This window comes from Malaya genurostris, chromosome 3 (assembly GCF_030247185.1).
Source record: "Malaya genurostris strain Urasoe2022 chromosome 3, Malgen_1.1, whole genome shotgun sequence".
NCBI lineage: Eukaryota > Metazoa > Arthropoda > Insecta > Diptera > Culicidae > Malaya > Malaya genurostris.
Genome location: NC_080572.1, coordinates 92,651,754 through 92,674,850, shown reverse-complemented (window position 1 = coordinate 92,674,850; position 23,097 = coordinate 92,651,754). Strand labels below are relative to the sequence as shown.

The 23,097-nt window shown below is 41.9% G+C and overlaps 1 protein-coding gene across 2 annotated transcripts in view; it reads left to right on the top strand.

Moving 5' to 3' along the window:
- The window catches only part of LOC131436505 (knirps-related protein-like), a 93,997-nt gene extending 71,122 nt beyond the window's left edge, over positions 1-22,875 (top strand). Inside the window, exons 1-3 of one of the 2 annotated variants that reach the window (XM_058605247.1) lie at positions 5,954-6,200; positions 6,305-6,382; positions 19,164-22,875. In XM_058605247.1, coding sequence (XP_058461230.1) covers positions 6,305-6,382; positions 19,164-20,471 — 1,386 coding nt within the window. In that variant the 5' untranslated portion in view covers positions 5,954-6,200 and the 3' untranslated portion in view covers positions 20,472-22,875. Of the gene's footprint in view, positions 1-5,953; positions 6,201-6,304; positions 6,383-19,163 lie in introns of those variants that run through there. The other variant, XM_058605246.1, reaches the window with a different exon arrangement.
- The last annotated feature ends 222 nt before the right edge of the window (positions 22,876-23,097 follow it).

The following is a 23,097-nucleotide window of genomic DNA, read 5'->3' as shown; positions in this document are numbered from 1 at the left end:
TTCAATGTCTCGGTGCCGATTGATGGGGTAAAATTGGACGTAGTTGGAAACGGAAAAGAACACGGAGACGGGGCCCAGTTAATAAGGTGATAGTAAATAGAGCGTGCAAGAGCGCGGGCGTGCGCGATTGCGCGAGAATATTTAAATGGCACTGTGTGCGACGCGGGAATACGAAATTGGAAATCGATTGCCGGTTTGTTGCACTGATTTGTAATAATTACACTGGAACTGTAGCATTTGTTTCAACTCAGCAGCGCAACTACGTTGGATAGGCAATCGAATAAATTCTGTCATGAGGTCGGGGGTTGTAGTAACCTGATGTGATACGATCTCGGCATTCATGTTCGAATCGATGCGACTTAATCTTTTTAAGTTAACTGTAACCCAATTTTTTTGTCGCCTCGAAATTAAAAAAAAAAAGGTTCCAAGCCAGAAAGGTCACAAAGTTCTGGGTTCTGTGTCTCACAGCTCATCAACCCCAATAAATAGTTTTTATTCGCGGAATTGCGCCATCATCCTTCACCGTTCGTGCAGCCACGAATACATACTTGAGCGTTCATTATTGCACTTTTATTAGGTAATAATTCCACATATTCACCCAATAAAATCAACGCCAGCGCTGCCAGGTTGTTGGGTTGGAATGAGATCACCTTCTGCTCTTCCCTGTAGCAGCGTCGACGAGGACGCCACCGGTTCTCGATGGGCGATGACGGTGGTGCCTGAAGTAGTTTTGCATTCTGGCTGTGTCGGGCGCGGAACGTTCGAGAATAAATGCAACTTTTTGATTTATTTCCCCGTCCAGCCGGCAACGGCTGACGATCATCGCTCACACGTTGCGATGATTATGGCGGAATCGTATTCATTAGTGGTGTGCAGGGTGTGATCTCAAAAAGTTAGAATAAAGAGATTCTGCTCCGGCAGCTAATGTGGAATTCCCTGGTCCGCAGCTGGAAACTGTATGGGCAAATGCACGGGGAATCATACAAAATGCAAGGCAATAATAATTATAATTGCTGGCGAGGTTCGGTTTTGCGCAAAAAGGCCGTGCCGTATCGAGTGGTACTCGTGAATTCGCCGCAAGGCAAACCGGAGAAAGATCTAATCGTACACTCCAGTTCCTATTTCGTGAGAAACTATCGTCATAAGAATCGTGTTTATTTCTTCATTACTCTGTTATTATTCGAGCAACGATCTTCCCGCTTTTCGTAAAAGCTGTGAATGCCCGTGTGAATACCCGAACGAGACACTGTATTCGCCGTTGTGATGCGATCTCGGCTCACCGTCTAGAACAACATCACTAGCCGTCGTTAAATAGTTTAATTTTCCATATCATCCCACAAGTGAATTGTTCACTCAACTCGTTATTTTTGTCCCCGAGCTGGATCTTCCATGCAATTGTTGTCCACATCCACGTGTCGCCAAGAGTAGCCGTACCGGATGCGATAAGTGCAAAAATAGTATAGCATGATATACTAGCCTATTTACACACATGTCCCATCAAACTTTTGCTCGATCTTGATACGCTTGGCGATCGTCGCGGAATGGGCTGAACGATCTAACCGGTGTCCTTCGCCGTAGAACAATGGCACATGTCCAACGTATCACATTTAATGAGATTTTCTACCAACCTATCACAGATCGCTTTCCTGTACTGCTGGCTAGAGGGAAATTGCTTGACACTTGTACTCAGCAGTAAAATTCGACTAGATTGATATCGGATCCCGCTATCATGGGCAGTTGCATAGCAAACGACAGCTCTCGTTACGTCGATCAGTGAAACCTAAAAGCGCTAGTTAGGTCAACGGACTTCCTTCCACAGAATCCCACGCTCCCATAATGTGACTTCAGTTCCCAGTATGTACATCCACGTCGAATCACCCAGCTGCCAGCGAAAGTAATCGGTCGTTGAATGGGACGATTTTTTCGCGCATCTGTTTCCTCTAGCCTCCATTCAGTGATTGCCATCATGACATGCATCCGTTCGGGGTACAACGGCTAAACAAACAGTCTCGAAAATGACTCATCAAATCTAATTCAACACAAGACTGCCTTCAACGGCAGTACAAATCACAACCAAATGGGACCCGAAGAGGAACGAAACAAAATCAGATTATGGTAACGATGCTAAATTCCCGCTTGACAAATTGTCGGTAATCTTTTATTCCACGAAATCTTATTTGGATCATCACTCTGCCGAATCCCAGGGGCCCTTCGGGTTGGTACACAGACAGAACTCGACCGGATAATCATTTTCTCATCCATTTGCTGCTGGTCCATCATCCAACTGTGTATCGCGCGTCGTACCGTGGCAAATGTGAGCGGAGTGCTCCGGCTTGGCTAGCAGAGTCAGTCAGTCATCTCTGCTTTTTTTTTTGTAATGATTGATCTGATTCCGTTCAATCGCTTCATCGAGGGGAACCACGAACGCTACGGGATCTATTGGAAATCAATGATGCTGAAAATGTTGATCATTTGTCATCGTCCCAGCCCAATTGAGGCTGTTCTCGATTGTCACGGCAAAGTAGGCTACGCCGGGGGTTTTTTATTTCTGTTGAGTTTCTTTCAAATTATATTCCAAATCCATTACTAATGTTAACAAATCTGAACGCTCATAGATATATGTATGCTGATGTCCAGAAAGAAAACAATAACTAATACTGAAATTATCCGAGAGAAAAATTCTACACCCTCTTAGTAAAGCAAAATTTTGAATTAGTAGTCTGACTTCGGTAAACCGAGACTATTGTAAATCAAGCAACTTATTTCCTATGCAAATCCGATCCGTCCTACTGTCGAAATAATTCAAATTAAACAACGTAAACACTACCCGCCGTGTACCGGTTCCACTTGAAGGCGTCTGTCGGAGACCCCCGCCGTTGTGTCGGTTCAAGTCCCGAAAAAAAAAATACAATTAATATTCGTATCTGATAAAACCAATAAAAATGGCAATTAAAATTCGCTTTAACAACACTTTAAGCTGATCACTGCTCGTTCTGGAGTCGGGATACTTCTTATGACCACTGGAAATTGAACTTCCCCGTGACGGAAAGGTAAGCAGTGACCGCTGGGTGCATGCTGCTGCTGCTGCTGATGTTCAAATTTATTCAAATTTTTTCGACCGTGGCACATTAGCGATTTTTTCCCCTGAGTTCTCCACAGTCCGCCAGAAACAGTGCACTGACTTGGCGGATGGAAATTGCACTGACACATGCACGAAAATGAATTATTTAGCACGGTTTATGACTTTTCCCATAAATCGTTTATCACGCGGCCAGGGCTGTGGAACTGACCTGGATCTCTTCCTCCTGTTCGGTTGAATTCAAGTTTCGCGATTCGCAAATGAGTGGCAGTGCGACGGAAACGCTAGTGAGAACGGCGGAACGAGGCAGAGAGGAGAGCGAGCACGTCTCCGGAAGGTGTTTCACGTATATGATAAATAGCCATGCAGCTCCAGCGGCAGCAGCCAGTGCAGGAATAAAATTTAAATGCATTATGATAATGTGCCAAAAGTGCAATAAAGAGATGTTTCATTAGGGGTAAATCTTTTTGTCTGAAAGTCATGGAATCGTGTCGCACTCTCGGCTGATCAAGACAACTAAGACAACAATGCAACGAGCGGAATTGGCACCGTTCTCGGCACAGTCGTTGCTTTCTGAAATCAATTACACAATGGCGTGGCGGCTGTGGTGGGTGCAGCTACGTACATCCAAGTGGCATCCATTAAACTGTCAACATGCGAGGTGATTAGCTTTAACTAGTTTACTGCCTATCGGATGACCCCCCCTTGCTTGAACGTAACCAACGGAAGTGCGTGGTCTTTGCTACGGTGCAATATCTGCTCTGCTCGAGCGCACCGGCGCCAATCAGATTCGTTTATTTACTCGAAAAAAAAAATCTTCTTAGTAAAATTCGATTCAACTACATTGTGACTTGAGCGAACTTCCTTCGTCAGTTACATCAGCAAGTAGTTCTTCGTTTGCAGGTCACAACGATAATTAATAAGACGGAGTCCGACGGTCCAGCCGATGGGAGGGTGACGTGGATAAAGCATTCCTCGCCACAATTGAGGCGTGTGTTGATGGGCGAAAACAACAAGCACCAGTAAACTGATTTGTGGCTGGCAATAGGCGTCACACGGCAGGAGGTCGCACATCGAGGTGAATGTTTTTGCAATAAATTTCTTACTAATGAGTGATCTAATGGAATGATGAGCAGGCTGAATGCATCCGAACGAGTTGTTTCCGCTGAGTGGAATCTTTCAGGTCTGCTGTCTAGCGAGTCGTCTTTTTGTCGTTCGAATTTGTTAAATTTTCTTGGACTTTAGAAAAAAAAAAGAGACTTCGATCACTACGGATATACAGTGCCCCATTTAGCTTCGTGACGCACTTGATAATCAATTTCCCGGACAAGCAGACTTTGCGGTAAATGAAACATTACACTCTGGACGATCAACTTTTCAACACGTACAATCCCTTCGCTATAACGTTCCGGAACGTGAAAAAAAAAATAAACCGAAGCCGATGCGGAGCATTTGGTGGCTCATCACGACTCAATTAGGTCTATCTTGATCTCGTAGGAAACCGTAGTTGTTTCGTCAGCAAGCAGCCCGTTTCGATCGATCGCTGTTTCAACAGAAAAATTAATTGACTATCGAGTACATCAGGAAAAACGACGCTTAGCCGGCGGAGACCAACATTCAAAACAAGTTTATAAAATTGTAAACATAAAGCCTCTGCTTGTTTCAGAGTGCAAATCTCGTCACAGCAGCAAACCGTTTCGCAGTAGGTTCTTCGAGCCATTCGGCTGCACCTGTAGCTTACTTCTTTCTCGGATTCTGTGGGGGAAAATACGCCACCAGCACCACCAGTTGGGCTGACTAGACAGTTAGCTGTCACCGTAGACCGTTGCAGTGGCCGTCCCGGTCAGTCAGAGTTGAAAGTAATAAAAATGCAAGTATTTCCCCTGATCCTCGTTCACCTCTCCGGGTCGTATCAGACTGAAACAACCTATAAAAATCGCATTGACGCGCATACTTTGCCTCGAGATCCCCCCCATCCCTCGACCACACGCTTGTACCAATGGATTAAAAATGTTAAATTGAATTACAAATAATGACTGTATGTGTTTAATCTCCATCGCGCCATCTTTCCTTTCCGCACGTATCACGATAAGCGCACGTGACATCAAACTCCAGCGGGCAAGGGAAGGCGGCCAACTTCGTCTTTGCCATAAAACCAACTTTGATGGACACCGTGGGTCCCCAAACTGAGCTAGCTAGAAGCGAAACGAAGATGCTCGTGTCGTGCGGCATGCCACAGCAAATTGGGACGGAGAAAGTGATTATTATCACACGAAACGCCATATTCAGCAGCATCCGTCTAGGTCGCTGCCGATGCCGCCATCTTGAACGGCAGCTGAGAGAGCCCCCTCCTCCGACCGTACCGGAGAAGGACGGTCCGAAGTCACTCACTCACCAGGCTGAAAATGTTGTCATTCGCGTTCGCGTTCGCGCTGGTCCCGCACAATATTGAATATTATTACCGGGCTTGAATTATGGTAATAAATTACGACCGTTTTGTTCATCGGCCATCTTCACGTTGCTTGCGTGCCGGCGGCAGCGCATCGGATCGTACATCCATCGATACTTCGCGACATCTCGCTAAACACTTGTGTTCTTTGCCACCTCGCGCTAATGAGTGGTCATTTTTTTTTTCGTCATCCAGTGCCGTGCCATGGTCCTCGGTTTTAGCAAAACAAACTTGCCCATCTATCCAAATTAGAGAAAAAAGCAGCCTCCGGCTTTCGGTTGACCGTCCGAACGAATGACAGTCACACGGTTCGGAAAATTCATCAATGTCAAGCGCCTCCAGGCGCAGCCCAGCCATCCCCAGTAGAGCGAAATTTACGGCTCGAAGCAGTGTCAAAAGTGAAACATATTTCACTGGGACTTCCAAGAGAAGCGAAACCGATGGACATGTTCAGGATCGGACAGAGAGCAGTTTTACGACAGCCCTGGACACACGAGTTGATGGGTTCTCATATGTTGCTCCGGCGGGCTCTAAATCATGCCACTTGCGCATGCCACCTCCTCACGATGCCCGGTATGAATTCCGGCGGAGCTCCCCGGTCGTCCGGTTACATTGTTTCTTCCGATGGAATCTCGGTGAAGTGAAAAGTTAACGAACGGATGGAATATTTAAGTATGGTTAAGCGCGGTGGGACGTTTCGGCCACGCACTCAAAACGTTAGTTTAGTGTAACAGACATAGTTTTAATTAGTTTTCCCTTTTCTTTTTTTTTTTCAGATGAACCAACAGTGCAAAGTTTGCGGTGAGCCTGCGGCCGGTTTCCACTTTGGAGCGTTTACCTGTGAGGGATGCAAGGTAAGTTGATTTTCTACGGCAGTCTTAATAATTGCGGTTTGTTCCGAATTGAGGTTCGATTACATGCGTCAATCCGATTTACATCCGATAATAAATGTCCTCTTGATAATTGTCTTGGATATAGGAATGAATGCTCATAAGCAAAATGTCTGGAAAAATTTTACAGAATTTCAGTGCCGGTCCAATTCAAACCAAATGTTCCAAAATTACTTCTAGCTTCTAGCTTTTGATAACTCAAAAGTACATAATAAGTTCCTAATGAATTTTCTAGCTGCTTCATGCAACACGTGGTTATTTTGACACTTCGAAAATACAGAACAAGTTTTCTGTGTTGTATTCTAGAAGTTGCATACAAGTTCACTCGGTTGCATCACGTGAACTTTCTTGTGTAGATAATTACTTATAAAACGGGCTACTTATGTCGTTTTCGCTTGAGAAAACTGAAACTGACCCAGGGTAGTTTCATCAAACAAACACTTTTCACGAAACTGTTTTGATTTCGCACTTAGCAACGGGAGTTTGAGCAAACCTGATATAACAACCAGGTCCGAAACTCACTCGATTTTCAGTTCAACAACGTTAAAACTAGGTTCGAAACTAGCTTCAAACAAATGATTTAATAGCAGTTAGAGTGGAAACTAGGTTAGGTTTGGCATCAAGCGAAAACGACATTAGAATGCTATCCATGAACTTTGTAAGCTTTTTCAAGCTTTTTTTTTTTGCTATCCATGGACTCTGTAAGCCTTTTCAACCTTTTTGTTGGTCCGGGTATTTTTTTGAATAGAAATAAAATGTACTAAAGACCTCCAATGCAATGCAAAGAAACTCTTGATTGTAGTTAATGCGAATCATAACGCATGAACTAAAATTTGATTGTAGAAAATATTAAAATTTTGTATCGTCATTATCTTGGAGATATGATCAACATTTGTGATAAAATTGATTCCAATCTTGGATTTTGGAACCAGAATATGGACTTTAGATCGAGATCTAAATTTTAAAATTGAATTCTGGAACTGAAATTTAGGTTCAGAGCAGAATACAACTCCTAAATATCTGTCCGTATTTCAAAATTAGAGAACCGGTTCAAAATTCAGATTTAGAATTCTGGAACTATGTTCTGAACCTGAAGCTCTGGAACATCAGACCGATATCCAGGACCAGAACTAAGATCCAAAATTGAGGTGTATTTCCAGAATTCATTCTTAAAATGTATTCCAGAATACAGGTTCATAGTTCAGTTCCAGAATGCAGGGCTGGAATTTGATTCCAAAATTTAGTCCCAGAACACAGGTTCAGTGATCAGTTCAACAATATGGAATCCAGTTTCAGAATTCAGTCTCCAAGTTTACACTCAGAATTCAGTTCCAGAATCTAGCATCAAAACTGAGTTACAGTTCGTGCTCGCATCTCATCTGACACATTTTTTCGGGTATCCAGAATGCCGTGCGAGTGGTACATATACAACTACGTAAAGCAATTCCATCTTACATCATTTGTGATCAAGACGGGATACATCCATGTAAAACGCTGATTACGTATGAAAATCGACTGGTTACATGTGACAACCTGCACACTACAGCAAACCTTGCACTGAAACTGCGAAAAGGACAACTTCAGACAAAAACAAGAACAACCGCCCAACAACGGAAACTAGTGAGCGCAGTACTCCTGTTTCACCATCAAACCAACCAGCAACTGCAATTAATGTACAACAAGGCGCGTCTACATCAACTAACAACGAATTCAAGACTGCGAATTACAAGAAAACCGAAGAAAAAAACGGAAACCAACAACGATCCAACCGATGCGGCAATGGATGACGAGACGAGCCACGAACAAAGTGTCCCTCAATCATCGCAAGATAAAATTGGAAGCTCCTCTCCCCCTAGAAAAAGGGTGACAACGAGGTCCAATTGTAAAAAAATTATTGTATCTAATAAAAACATGACTCAATCGGCCACTTAAAGCTTGTACGCGAATCGGCCTGAAAAAAAACTGAGTGTCAGAATTCAAATCCGGAACTCAGTTCCAAAATTTGTAATTTAGATCCCGAGTTCATTTTCTAAATCAAGGTCCAGAATTTAGTTCTAGCACTCGACTCCGAAATTTGATTCCAGAATTCAGATTCTTCAACATCAAAAATACTGAACCATACATTTTATTCGTATTCGCGTTGTATATCTGACACAATCCATCTGTCTTCTTTTTAAATTTCGTTTAGATCCAACTTCCGGTTTCAGATTTTCAGGGTGGCATATGAAAATAATATCAATTTTCTCAGGAGATTTTTCTACGAACTTTTGGATGCGAAAATACAGTGTCGGTGTTAAAAAAAACTCAGTCTTATAAGTATCGATGTAAATGGGAACGAATTTCATAGCGCACATTCTTCTAGTTCACTGGATTTGTTAGTTGATAGCCAAATAAACTATACATTTCTAGTTTTGGAAGCACCGGAAGTAGTAGGCCTGAATGTTTCAGAACGAAACTAGCATTGATTTCTCAGAGGCGAACTTGATTTTTTCAAACTGAAACGCTCCACAGTCCTTTTGACTGCCGTTCCATTTTATCTGGAAACGACGTCCGGTTCTAGCTTAAATTAACTCGAACCGCCATACAAGTAATGACACAAAATTGGTTCAAATATTTCAGAACCGATCTCAGAATTATTTAAATTTATAGATTTTATGAACGTTTCGTTTTCGACTCATCAGTGCATTAGCAGTATCCGATGACCTGCCAATGCCACCCCAAAATTCAGCATAAACCGCTAAGCAGACGAAAAGCTAGCTAGCATATGTAACTTGCTGAAAATTGTAGGTTTCAAAATTGTTTCAGACTAGTTGTAGTTATTAGAAACGTTTGGTAAATAATTTAACGTGCATTTGTAACGCTCGTGAAACTAGTTGTTTCGAACCAAATTTTTTCGGAACTCCTCTTCGAATGTTTTTTTTAAACAAGTTCATATTACTGCCTAAATTTATTCAAAAGTCGAAATGAGTTCTGCTAAAAACGGTTTCAGAATGCGATTGTGCAATATGTTGATTCGAGTAGTTTCACATTTGGTATTCGTTAAATCTTTCAGAAACAAGCAGATTTTTGCACATCATCCAATCAAAGTGCACTTTTCCAATCACACAATAGTTCGGAGAAGAGTAGGACAGATAATATAAGAAAAACTTGTTCTATTTGGGAAAGTTAATGCTTTACAGAATTCTCATTAATGAAAATAGCAATGAATAAACAGAACTAACCAGAAAATTGTGATATTTTTGCTGTCGGGAAATTATTATTTCTTATTTGTCACCCTTTTGGCTGCGTTTTCTATTTGATAAGCAACGATGGAGGTAGTAAAATGACAACTCCCGTTTGAAGTCAATTATCAAACAGATGTAAAAATAAAGATTCTGCTCAAGAGCAATTCAATTAGTCAAATATATTTAAAAAAATACTTGCATATAATAATAATCGAATCGTTAATTTTCAACTGCCATTACCGCGTATCGCGTGTCACTCACAAGAACTCAATCATGTCGTTCCGGTTCTAGTGAATCTCAAACTCATTTCCGACCGATTGACAATTGGTGTCCCACATAACCTCCGAACCGTAAAGCCCTCCCCCTTCTCCCCTTGTTGGCCACAAATGAAAGACCTTGATTTTCCTCAAGCCGCAAACTACTCAAAACTACAACCTTTGTAATGATCTACTATTGAGTAATCTAAGGCGAACAATGAAACAGCAAAAAAGTAATAGCTAAACAACAAACCACCCAGTGCTAATGTGTGTATTTGTGTGCATATAACCTTCCCCCGGCGACCGATGCAGCCCGGCGCGCGTGATGGTGGTGCAATCACTTAGGAAATTGCTAGCGGAAAATTGGCCCTTTTAGCGACAAAACTTTGTACACTATCAATTGCCTGTGTCTCCGAGGGGAAAAAAAACTGTCCGGTATAATATGACAGCATTATTTTCACCGATTTCCCTGCCTGCACTGGTTAAGTCTAGCCAAAGCCTAGAATAAGCAACAAACTTTGCATGTGTAGCCGGCAAGTTTACGAGCAATTACCCGTAAGAAGCCCGCCCGGTAGTTGGAGTGACAAAACCGTCAAACAATAAACCGACTCGAAGTACGGTTGCCATTTGTCTTTTTCGTCACAAGTACCCTGGGCGGTGGATGTTCGTATGTGAGCAAACTTTGTGTCCGCAAATACCTGTTTAATGCCCTACGTCGTCCGTTTATGATACGTTGACGGTGCGGGTTAAGCCCGTGGACAGCCGCAGTTAGGTGCCGCTTATGCAACAACCACCCGCATTGTGTGACGGCGTATGTTGAAGCAAACTGAAAGCCAAACACGTCCATGATGTGACATATATAAATTTCACCACACTCTAATCGGACCTCTCGACAGCAAACAGGCAGTGATTCTAATGCCTTCTTTGTAGCGCAATACGATTATGTTGTTGGTGTGCTCAACTTGTGTAAGTTAAATGACGATGATCATGGCGACAGGCTGCAAGATCGTTGCAATTATGGGAGTATCGACGTCGTAAAGCATGATCGCTCTGTCACTACAACTGGGGGAATTATTGTTATTCTTATAACACCGATGAATACCCGTGGAAAATCAGGTTGAGGTGTGTGTTGAACGAACCAATGTACTGCATTGGCTTGCCATGTTAATTAAATTAAAATACGATTTCCGAACCTTGGGTGCACTAGTCTGAACGGATTATGAAAGGTGCCGATTGATCAACAAGAATGCACAAATGAGGTTGCGCTTCCAGTGAGAAGGTTGAAAATGATGACTTTTGTCTTTTGTTTTAGATTGAATCCTTTCCGATCGGTATTTAAGGAACAGATTGCCTATTTACTGTCTTGAACAAGTGATGTCAACAGGTAACCTATATTAACTGGACACTAATTCACTTCCGAAGGGGCAACCAAGTTAATTAATGAATCACAAAGCTTAGAATTCAAGAGCGTATTCAAGCTGTGGATCGAAAACGACAGAATAAGTTAAACCTATTTTTATCATCTTCAAGAAAACCTATGTGAAGCATACAAATGAAAATGAATTAAAATTTTAAGCAAACTTGCATACACGAGCCCATAAGCGATAGCTGGGCTACTCAACTTGGATATCTATTCGCTCTGATAGAACGTCAATTCGACACGTTTGTTTAAGTTTCAGTTCTATGATCAATCTCCCACACAGAATTTAGCACTGCTGCACTTGCTGTAACTTTCACATCCGAACCTTCTGACAGACGATATTACTGTACACGGTTGATGTAAAAACACCCATTTATTAGTACCACAAATACCCATTTCCGACTTCGATTTGATCAAAAGTAGGATACTTCTTGACATTTAAAACTGGATTAAATACTCTACTCAGAAAAATCCTCACTTCATTGCTACGAGAAAATGTATGTGATTTTTATCCATCGAACTTTTCTTGTAATACTTATGTGAAGTATAGATAGCACATAATGAACTCATGAACTCTTAGTCCACATTTGTATCACGTAATATCTACGTCACTTTTTTCGTAGATTCTATAGAATAATTTTGTGAAATTTATACAAAATTCATTTAAATTATACTGTAAAATTTATATCATCTGAACTTAGATTTGACCAGAATTTTACATAATAGTCACATTATTTTCATGTAATTGTTAAAGTATATAAAGTTCTATATTAAATCTTAATAATGTATATTGGTACTATAAACTAATAGATTACATAGTCTGTTGGACATAAAATTGCGATAAATTTTATTTGCACGCAGATATTCTGCAAATTTTACGTTTCTGTTGAATCACTGGAGAAAAATATAAGAAATAACCATAATGCATTGTTCTAAATTTACGATCTGATCCTTTCTCCGGAGCAGCTAAACTGAAGCAAACATTGTTCCCTTCAAGAAATGCCTTCAGCTGGAACTAGTAGTTCAAGATGCGATTGATGTGCTGGAACACAATCTAGAGGTTTTGCCTTTTGAACTCCGCTGTAGAAAAAAAAAACAAAATTGAATTGTGTTTCAGTTCCGTATTTTTGGTGCACAGAATTCGCGTAATTCGCCAATTGGTCATGCGAATAAGTTGTTGAGGATTGAGTTCGCAGAGCCATTTAGTAAACTCAATAAATGGTACATTTGCTTATAAATTATACTTCTGCTTGGTACTAGTATTAGATCTGAAAGTATAATAAAAATTAGCTAGATTTCATAACTGTCGATAAAATTAATAAGCAATTATTTACCCTAAAATCACTGTGATTAATACCGTAGAAGGGTCAAAAGGGATTTGGCCTATGTTGTTTGTTCTAGGTTTTTCAACTGACGCCATATTGCGAGCACAAAATGAACATGACAAAATGAATTCAAATAAGTGCGTGACACATAAAATATATGTGACAACAGCAATAATTCTGACATATGGTTCATTTCATATTCAATCATGATCCGATGATTGGTAAGAACATCACGTGAACCCTGATGACAAAGCCTTTTTTTGGAATCTACGTGATTTTTCACATAAGGTTAACGTGTGAATTTTTTTGAGTGTACCCATATCCGTATTGTTGGCAAACGGAATAATTGAGTCAAATAGGGTATCGGAGGTATTTTGGCCCGGCACTTATATTTTTGGTTATAATAAAAGTGAAGTACATATTCATGTCTAATATGTTAAAGAATGGAATAATTTTCAAAATCAATGGTTCAGAATCTGTCAATTTTTATGGCTGCGTCCTGTTGTTTACACTCTTCTCTAACCATTTGTGCAGTTGTTTATTCGTTTTCATTAGTTTGTTTCGAAATGCGTTGACTTTCAGCAGAACAACGTCGAAAAATTGTGTACAAATGGTGCACATAACGCGGACTGTCACTGAGAAAGATAGCAAAAATGGAAGGAGTAAGTAAAAAAGCCGTGCGAAAAGCAATCAGGAAGTTCGGTGAGGATAACACCTTTGAGGATAAACCGAAAACGGGTCGAAATAAAGGTCCTGCTAACCCTCAGTTGGATAAACGTATACTGAAGGCGTTCGAGCAAAAGAAAAAGGTTTCAGTTCGGGATGTGACCAAAAACGTGGGCACTTCGAAGTCAAATGTTCTTCGTGCTAAAGAACGTTCGAATCTTCGAACCTATAAGAAGCAGAAACAACCAAAACGTAGTCCGAAACAAGAAGCATCGATCAGGCCGAGGGTTCGAAAGCTGTACAATACGATTCTTGCTGGAAATTTGAACTGCATAATCATGGATGACGAAACCTACGTGAAACTTGCTTACAAATCCTTGCCGGGACCACAATATTATACGATGCGAGAGGGGCAAGTGTTAAACCAGTCCGAGACATCGATTGAAGTCGAAAAATTTGGTAAGAAAGCTATGGTCTGACAAGCAATTTGTAGCTGCGGCAAGACACAAAAACGTTTACAAAAACGACTTCTACTTATGATTCGAAGCCACAAGCATCCTGTTGTCTTCTGGCCAGATCTTGCTTCTTGTCACTACTCGAAATCAACGGTAGAATGGTATACTTCCAAAAATGTCACTTTCGTCCCAAAAGACATGAATCCACCAAATTGCCCACAACTTCGACCAATTGAGGAATTTTGGGCATTAACGAAGGCACATCTTAGGAATTATGTCTCGGCAGCCGAAACCATTCAACAGTTCGAAAAAGATTGGAAAAAAGTGTCAAAACTTGTCGCCAAGAAGTCTGTACGGAATTTAATGAGGAACGTTTGCAAGAAGGTGCGCCAGCTAGTCTACAATGGCTAAGTAGCAAATGTTGAGAATAATATTCTGTTGTTGTAGTCTAATATTATCAGTATATCGAATAAAAATTGAATATCTAACACTTGTGAATTATTTACAGCGAAATCAAAGTGCGTTCATACTTTCTGGGACAGTCTTTAGTAATACGATCCTTCTGACACTATGCATCATATCAGTACGGAGCTCGAACAGATGATCACGGGCTTGTAAAACCAGCGCCCTATGCATTGAACTGCAAACCAGGGCTAAACTGATTAGCGAAAATGAATTTAGCGTGTAGGCAAAAAGTTCCGGTCAAAATTTTTAGTGCTAGATTCTCAAAACTCGCAGTATTCGCAATCCTCGAAATGCAAGTATTATTCCGATATGTACACACTTAAATTCGATTGCCGATCCTAGATGTTGCGACTAGTAATTTTCAGCCGAATTCTCCGCAGAATATGGCGTTTCGTTTCTGCGATACCTTCCGATATTACCGTCTAAGAATAAAACGTCCAACGGAAATTTTCCCTCGGTCTAATAAATCGTCCAACGGAAGGCCGGTTCGTTTGTTTTCAAATAAACAATAACATACCTGTATTTCGCGTAAAATAACAACATATTTGCTTTTACTGAACCAAAAAAGATAAGTATCCACTTATTTTGAACTAACGATCTCAGCTGTAAATCTCTTGGCGTGATTTTTTTTTAGTAAAAATAACATTTCGCCACTGTGGTATCATGAAAAACTGCTGTCAACCAATGTTTATTTGTGCTAACATATCAGTAGATTTAATATAGGCAATGTTGGTGATTGCCGAAAATTTGACAGAAAATGCTTTATTGCTATCTATATTGTATACAACATTTTCAATCCGGTAGAAGATGCTACAATAACTCGAGTCTCTCAATGCATCAACTGTGAGAGAATTTTGCTACATTTCTTCGCTCCACTTCATACTCTGAGTATTTCACGCCCTTCAAAAAAATTTACAGTCTGATAATGATCGTTGCTGTGTGGAATTTCCCAAGAGAGAATCGCAATTTGACAATTATCGCAGAAAATCGAATCGATGATTCAACTTGATGATTCTCATACTAGGTTGCAATATTACAAAATCCTTGTTTGGAGCATTCATAGACATTTTCATAGACACAACTCGTACAAAGATTATATGCACATAGTTAAAATAAGCGGCAATAGTAAAATGATTCTATCGCAATTGTCAACTGCCTGTATGGAATCGGATCGCGAAACGAGAATAAGCGACCGTTTGTTGCTTCAGAGAGGATCCCCACAGCAGTGTGCTAACCTTTGATTCTCAGAAATGTCATCGAGAGAAATTCGCTCTCGCACTGGTGTCGATTCTATGTTAAATGAGCCATGCCAGGTTTTTGTTGTTGCGATGATTTCCGTTTCTCTTTGATGGCACTGATTCAATCGTTGAAAAGTTGCCAGTGAACGTTTTTTGATACGATAAAAGCCATCCTTGAATATAGGTATAAGATAATTCAGGTGATCAAATCTCGTTAACGAAATGCTAGAATTACCAAACGAAGTTCAGTGTGTAGACCTACTACCAGTACGTTTATACAAGATTATAGATTAATTTAAAAGACGTAGTTTACTAACTGTTTTATACGTAAAATGTAATTGCGTTCATGTCTAGTAGTCTCCAAGAAAATAATTTTTTGCTTGATTTAATTGGCTTCATTCCCATATTTTCCTTCCAATCACCGCAAACCAACACCAAAGTGAAGCCCACCGTTCCGTTCCGTTAAACTCGATCTCATAAAGATATCACCTGTTAAAGACGAATGAATCAAGATCACCTTTCGACTTGATGACTGAACGCGTAGCTCTGGTCTGGCGACCTTCAGGCTATGGAGTTGATATTTTTCTGCACGTTTTTCCTGCCCCCTTTTTCGGACTGTCGAACGTTGCATATTCGATGCCGATTGTTCTCCGTCCCCTTCTTGGTTTCGTATCATGGAGCCCCCGGATCGTCCACGGAGATTTGATCGTAAAGGTCGATCTATTTGTCTATGGTTTTTTTTTCTTTTTCGCGGCACCTTCCGCGCGGATTTTGTTATGATTTATGGAAACATTGTGTCCGCATCGCATCTGTCGTCGTTTGTTCTCCAGCACGGACCGGTGTAGTTCGCACTACAAAAAAGGAAAAGATTTCCTCCGTGCTTGGCCTCGTCTTCGGTTGGTTGTTCAATAAATATGATATTGCATTCACGACTTTTTAATAAAACACTACACACCAGCTTCAGCCTGCGAAAAGTGATTGTTCGGCTTGTTTTGCAGTCGGTCCGCCGAACACTCCACCGAAAGACAAATGTTAATTAGAACTTTGATTTACGGGTACGCGATCTAGTGAGTGACAAAAAGTGTAACCCCGAAAAGGTACATGCTGCAGTTTTGCATGCTCGCCTGGCAAGGATTCATATGTTAATTAGCGATTTAAATGAACTCATCATTTCGATTGTATCGCGAACGGTTCCGCGGCCAAACAGTCTAGAGGAGCTGCTAGAGCTGGGTTACCCAATGATTGGCGTGATTTCGTCTGACTCTTATTTTATTTTTTTTGTTGCACTGTGAGTGGGATGTCAGAATGGTGCATACTACGCGAGGTGCTGCCTGCACCATTACATTGCATTCATTGTCATTCCTGCACAAGAACGGAGAACGTGTCGCTCGTCGATCCTGTGCAACGGATTGACGATGATTCATCCTTCCATCCATTTCGAACCAACCGTTCTACCAGCCCGAGCTGACGACGCTCCCAGATGCTCCAAATCCGGGCAAAGGTGTTCTGATTCTCATCATTATAATAAGTAATGAGACAAAAGGTGTCGTTCGTCACCCGTTGGCTTCTCGAGTTGGATGGAGTACGGTATGACCTGGTTACGAATGGTGTGTAAGTTTTCAGAATGTGTAGTGGGTTTTCTGAAGCGCGTTTTGCAATTCAACGTACTAAATAATTCTAGTATAGATTGGTCTGGTTCTTAGATTAAAGAAATTTATGATTTAATACTTCAAATTATAATTAAGCTGACAAATCACGCTCAAGTTCTGTCGGTTATTCTGAACTTTCACTTACTTACCCATTCCTCATTTTATCCATTTTGGTAATCTGCGCATCGCAAAAAGTAGAAATACTCTTCCTTCCATTTTTTTCTTCTGTTGCCTTCAAATCACACTTCTTCCCTTCACCGGGAAGCAAAATTTACATGCCCACCACAACAACTAAACTTACGCGATCGAAGGAGTATCGTTAAAGATCGTAATTTATTATAATTTTTGCACTCGTTATTTCCGAGGGATCGTTCTGCTTCTTGGTAGTACGAGCCAATAGAGTTTTTGTTGTTGTTATTATTATTTTTCGAGTACTCCATCCTCCGCCACCACCACCTCCACCATCGACTGTGCTGAGTGCTTTACTTTTGCTGGGCGCGAACCGACCGGCTCGGAACTTCGGAGTGCTCTTCCTTTGCTCTGCTCGGCAGCGATCGGAGAGGGCGCACCACACCTTTGTCGGATGCCATGCCAAATGATCTCGAAAAGTCAGAAACTCGTGTCCTACCTTCGTTGCTCGGTTCGTTCGCAGCGTTCCCGCGATGTCGGAAAGTATATAAATTTAATTTAGGCGTATTTAACAATGATGATTATGAAATTTTTGCGGCTGCAGTAGCTTACGGGTGTGAGTGATTCACTACTCATGGCGGATCGGTGATCCGCCAGAACGCAACCCAATTCAACCGAGGGTTGCACGTGTACGTCCGCGGGTATGGGTTTCTGGTTTGTCAATTGTGAAACTAAGAGTGCGGGCGGATGCCCGGCTGTAATGGTAAAGGCCCTCAACTACAAGGCCGGTATTTTGTTGCAATTTCCCTTCGTTCGGTCAGCTATTTCCGATCCAGTGATCTCGATATGTAGTAAGCCTCGCGATTAGCCATTTCCAGTCTCGTTTCGGATGTGACTAGAGACAAAAGAACGCCTACTCCTGCCGGTCCCCAGGTCGGCAGCAACAATGGAACGCCAGCGCTCAATATCTTCGAAGCTATATAATTACAGATTTGTGTAATTTAGCTTCTGTCGAGAAGAGTGCACGGATGACGGCCGCACTGAGCCCCAACCAGCCGAGCCGTTCGAACACGGTTGAGTGATTGATTGATTCGGTATTTAGCGCTCTTCGTGCTAGCGCCCTATTCATCTTGTGTGCCCGACCGTATTCTCTGTCGGTCGGAACGGATTTCTTCAGAATATCCAGACTACGAAAGCGAATTTGAGCGATATGGACGGTGGCTGCTGGGGTCTCAAGAGCTATTTGGTATGCATAGAGTTCAGCAACAATCAGCTGGGCGCAAATGAGCACCATGATCAGCAATTAATTATGAGAACGGCTGCTCGTTTTTACTTCTTGGGCTCCTGGACGCAACCCTGCAGCAGCCGTCGCCGTCATGGTAGTGCATACAAGTGGTGATAAATTAGAGACACTTTATAAACTGTAAGATTTCTCTCCTTTCTTCAATCGAGAGTCACTGGAGTGCGCAATCGAAGGCACCAGCCGTTGCCGGCACCGGTGCTGGAATCCTCACCGTTCGTGGAGGTGTATGTTTTATGTGCATCTTCGGAAGAGGTTCAGCGTGGGTAATTAATAGTGCAACGCAGGTTGGTTGATTAGAAATCGGTCTGACTGATGGACTGGCTATTGCCGGTACGGTGCCGAGCACTTGAACCCCTGCTGGGCCTCGCTAGAGCGGTATTAAGAGCTTACAAGCACTGACAAATGACTCAATTGCGTAAGTTTCGCGGGGTAATTGTTGGGTGGCGATGAGCCTCCAACGTTTTTGCTTGCCTTTGAACCATTGCTCCCTAAATCGGAACCCAGCGACTGTTACATCGAATCTTAATAAGGAACAGAAATAGTTTTACTCCTACCAGAACACCATTCGTAACCAAACACTTACATTGTATCTTCTCCCCTGCCTTTCTTTTCAGTCGTTCTTCGGTCGATCCTACAACAACCTCTCGTCGATATCCGAGTGCAAAAACAACGGAGAATGCATTATCAACAAAAAGAATCGCACGGCGTGCAAAGCCTGCCGGTTGCGCAAGTGTCTCATGGTCGGAATGTCCAAAAGTGGTTCCCGCTATGGACGACGATCGAACTGGTTCAAGATTCACTGTTTACTGCAGGAGCAACAGCAAGCCGCCCAGCAGCAGGCTGCAAACAATCAGAAGGCTGGTCAACCACCGGTGCACGGAATGTTCGGTCCTCCCGGTGCGTACCCTCACGCGATGTATCGGCCGCCTTGCACCAAGGAAGAACTGATGCTCCTCGGATTGGAAGAATACGGAAAGCACCCGTCGGCATCGCCGTCCGTGAGCTCACCCGACAGTCACAATTCAGACAGTTCAAATGAAATAAACGACCGTCGGAACGCGCTGCTGCGCCAAGGTAAACTCCATGATTCGCCTTCGATCAACAAAGAGCTGTTCCTACCAATTCCTTTCGGAGGACTGCCACTAATGCCACCGCCAGGGTTCCTTCCGCCGTCTCATCTAATGTTTCCTGGTTTCCATCCGGCTTTGTACCCCCATCATCAGGGTTTGCTGAAACCAGCAGATCCAACAATTCTCAGCAGCTCACCGCTTGCCAACAACAACAGTCGCTACACACCAAATCACAACACTAGTACCAACAACAGCAACTCCACTCCGACAGAAACCAAATCGCCGGACTCGTTTTCCAAACGCTTCTACCTGGATGCCATTCTGGAGTCCCAGCGGTGTCCAAGCAACGAAACCGCAGGAAGCGCTAAGGAACTGGAACCCGAACCCGAGGAGGTAGTTCCAGTTACGATGACTCCGCCACGATCACCCACGGTAAGCCGTGCAGTTCAGCAGGATAATCCGATTGATCTCAGCATGAAAACTGGCAGCAGTTGCTCCTCCGATGACCACAGGACATCCATGTCCGGCGTAGACAGCGACGACGAACAGCTCGTGGTGGTCTCCAACGATCGAAACTCTCCACCGGTGGGTGCCTCGTTGCTGCCGAAATACACGAATAACAATAGCCTTCCGAGTAACAACAACAACCACCACAATCACCACCATCTGAATCATCATCATCATCATCAGCATCACAACAATCACCACCAGCGACATCAGAGCTCCTCGTCACTGGTGCGAGGGAGCGGGAGTGACTCAGATATGGAAGATACCGAAACCGAATACGAACGGGAAGTGAAACGCATGAAACTGCAGGGTACAACCCCACTGGATCTGACAACGAAAGTCTGAGACGAACTGTTCGCTATCCAGTGCTCGAAAAACAAACAAACAATCAGAATCTGTGACAAAAGTCGTGTGGACCCACCAAAACATAATCATAATATTACGGAACGTTGGGCTAGTGTTCTTTGTTAAACTAGTTAGTACACTAATGTGCCGCTCGAAATACGGTGCAATTTGGCACGGGATGGCACCATTCCGGTTACGTAGCCCGAACCTGCGCACAACTGAACATATCTATTTGTTAGGAGATTAAAAGAATGACATATCAACCAAATAAACGAACAAGTATTGTCATCGCACAAAATGACTGGAATGAGAAATAAAAGTCCTCGTGTAAGATGTAGTTTAAATTTGTAAATAGTATCGAACTCATTGATGAGTGCGATGAGTTTAAAACTGAGAGAATCCCATGACCATGAAGTTAGAATGGCAAACTGCAAATGAAAATTGTATTATAAAAGATAGTCTCGTAGCTCTCGGCCAGCAGTTCACGAACGATCGAAAATATGTGCCAGTAGCATAATTTATATATGAAAAACAGTCTAGTTTTGTAGTATTAAATTTGATCTGATTTGATGAAAGAAGAAATCAAAATAAAAAGACAAAAGGACAACACGGTCAGTAGAAAAAAAGAAAACGGTTTCCTTTTTCCGCGACAAACGGATTCGACAAACCAACCAAATTTTATCTAGATAGGGAAACTTGTACAATGCATCAGTATACTGAACAACAAACTAGTTTGTATCATGTTTAAGTCCAAATATTTATTTCTCGCTAGCAGTGACAGACAACCCTCATGCTGAACACCTCCTCATATTGTATATTCCTAACAAAGCTCCTCATGGGGTCCCTCTCGATCAGTTTAACTGGTCTACGGATGCACTCGTCTAAGCACTTCATCGACTCTTCAATCCTTTGAAGAGCGAAGGCGTCCTCTAAGGTGGGCCCCACTTTAACTCGTCAGATGTCCAAGATGTTTGCCTACTGCAGTCATTTCTGTCATCGTAACCGACGTACTTAACTGCAACATATTACATATAAAAAAAAACCCTACAGCTGCTGCTGTCTGCGTGTCTGTGCACCATTTTTGCGGCTACTGGAATTCTCGTGCTGCCAACCGAGAACTGGTCCCCGCTGATTAAGCACATACAAATTAATGTCAGTTCTCATTCAGTATAATCATAATTTTTCTTTCGTCCTCCTCCACCGGGGTCCATCTCGAGCTAATCGCATCTTCCAGCTCGATCCGTTCGCCGTGTAAAATCTCCTCCGGGTCCGAAGGTGCGAACTGACAAGAAAACACAAGTGTGCAAAAAGCATAAAAGCATCTTGATCCTCATATAACGAGCAAAGATCCCAAAATCGCTCAAGGGCATCAATTCTAATAAATCTGCATAGTAGAGGCTAAGCGACAGCCAAACTAACTCACTGGACCCCGAGAGCCTGCTTTTCTCATCATAAACCGAGACTGTTTCCCGCAGTATCCGTGGTAAATCTGTTGCAAACTTCACGACCAGATCCAGTTTATCTTACAGGCTACTCATCTCCACGAACGGAAAAAAATCTCGCTTACACTAAATTAAAATACGTCCGTTCACATAAATCGCACATTTAGCCGAATACGAAAAACACAAATCTTACAAATCTGTAGCCAACTGGCTTGCTCTTACTTTCTCTCTCTCTCTCTCTCTCTGTCGTAAGCGCTTATACACACAAATGACAACATACACTGTTTAATAGTCCAATTTCTCATCATGTGCTGCAAAATAAAATAAAAGCTGTAAACTTGCTCGAAATGACCAAGGAACCCGAACAGGTAGACAAACATCTAGCAATAGAGCGCAGAGAAATGCGAAATGAACGAACGAAGTAAGAAAAAGAAGAAAAAAACAGAGTTGTTAAATTAAGGTTAGTTAGTCCAATGTGTAGGTTAATTTCGTTTTTAAGTGGAACCCATAAAACACATACGCAAGGCACACGGAGATGTGGTACAGTTTTAATTTGGGACCAATTTTTACGCAAACAGGAGAAGAAAACTGCTAGACAGAAAATAATGAAAAAAAACAACACGAACTGCGGTGTGTGAGAATTCGCCTCATAAACAATCAATCGTAGCAGCAGAAGAGTGAAAACAAGTTCGAATGCATAACGAAGAGGAAAAAAAGTGATCTATTGGTTCGCAAACGAGAAAGCTCAGTCAAACTGCTTAACGATTACTGTTGTGAAATGGTTATTTTTTAATCAATAGTATAGCGTTGATGCATATCGTAACAATATTTTATATCAAGTCCTAGATTTAGTGAAGCCAAGGTTTAACATAAAAAAAATTGTTGATTGTTGTAAAAAGAAATAAATTTTAAGAAAGAAAAATTTTGAAAACTATTTACCATATCGATTGAAGGTTATCGAACATGAAAATAAACGTCCTGTTGAAGGAAAGTATTTAATTTGAAACTGGTGCTTCTTCTTGCCCTATGCTTGAACAATCCGGAAAACCCATGTTTGATTTTCAAGATTGCAGTCTGCGACAATCTTGAAATAATTCAGTTGTGTCAATGTTCTCCTCGAAAGCATGCTAATCTCTGCTCCACTGAGAATATGGACACTTCGAATTTCGGTGTCTTTTCAAAAA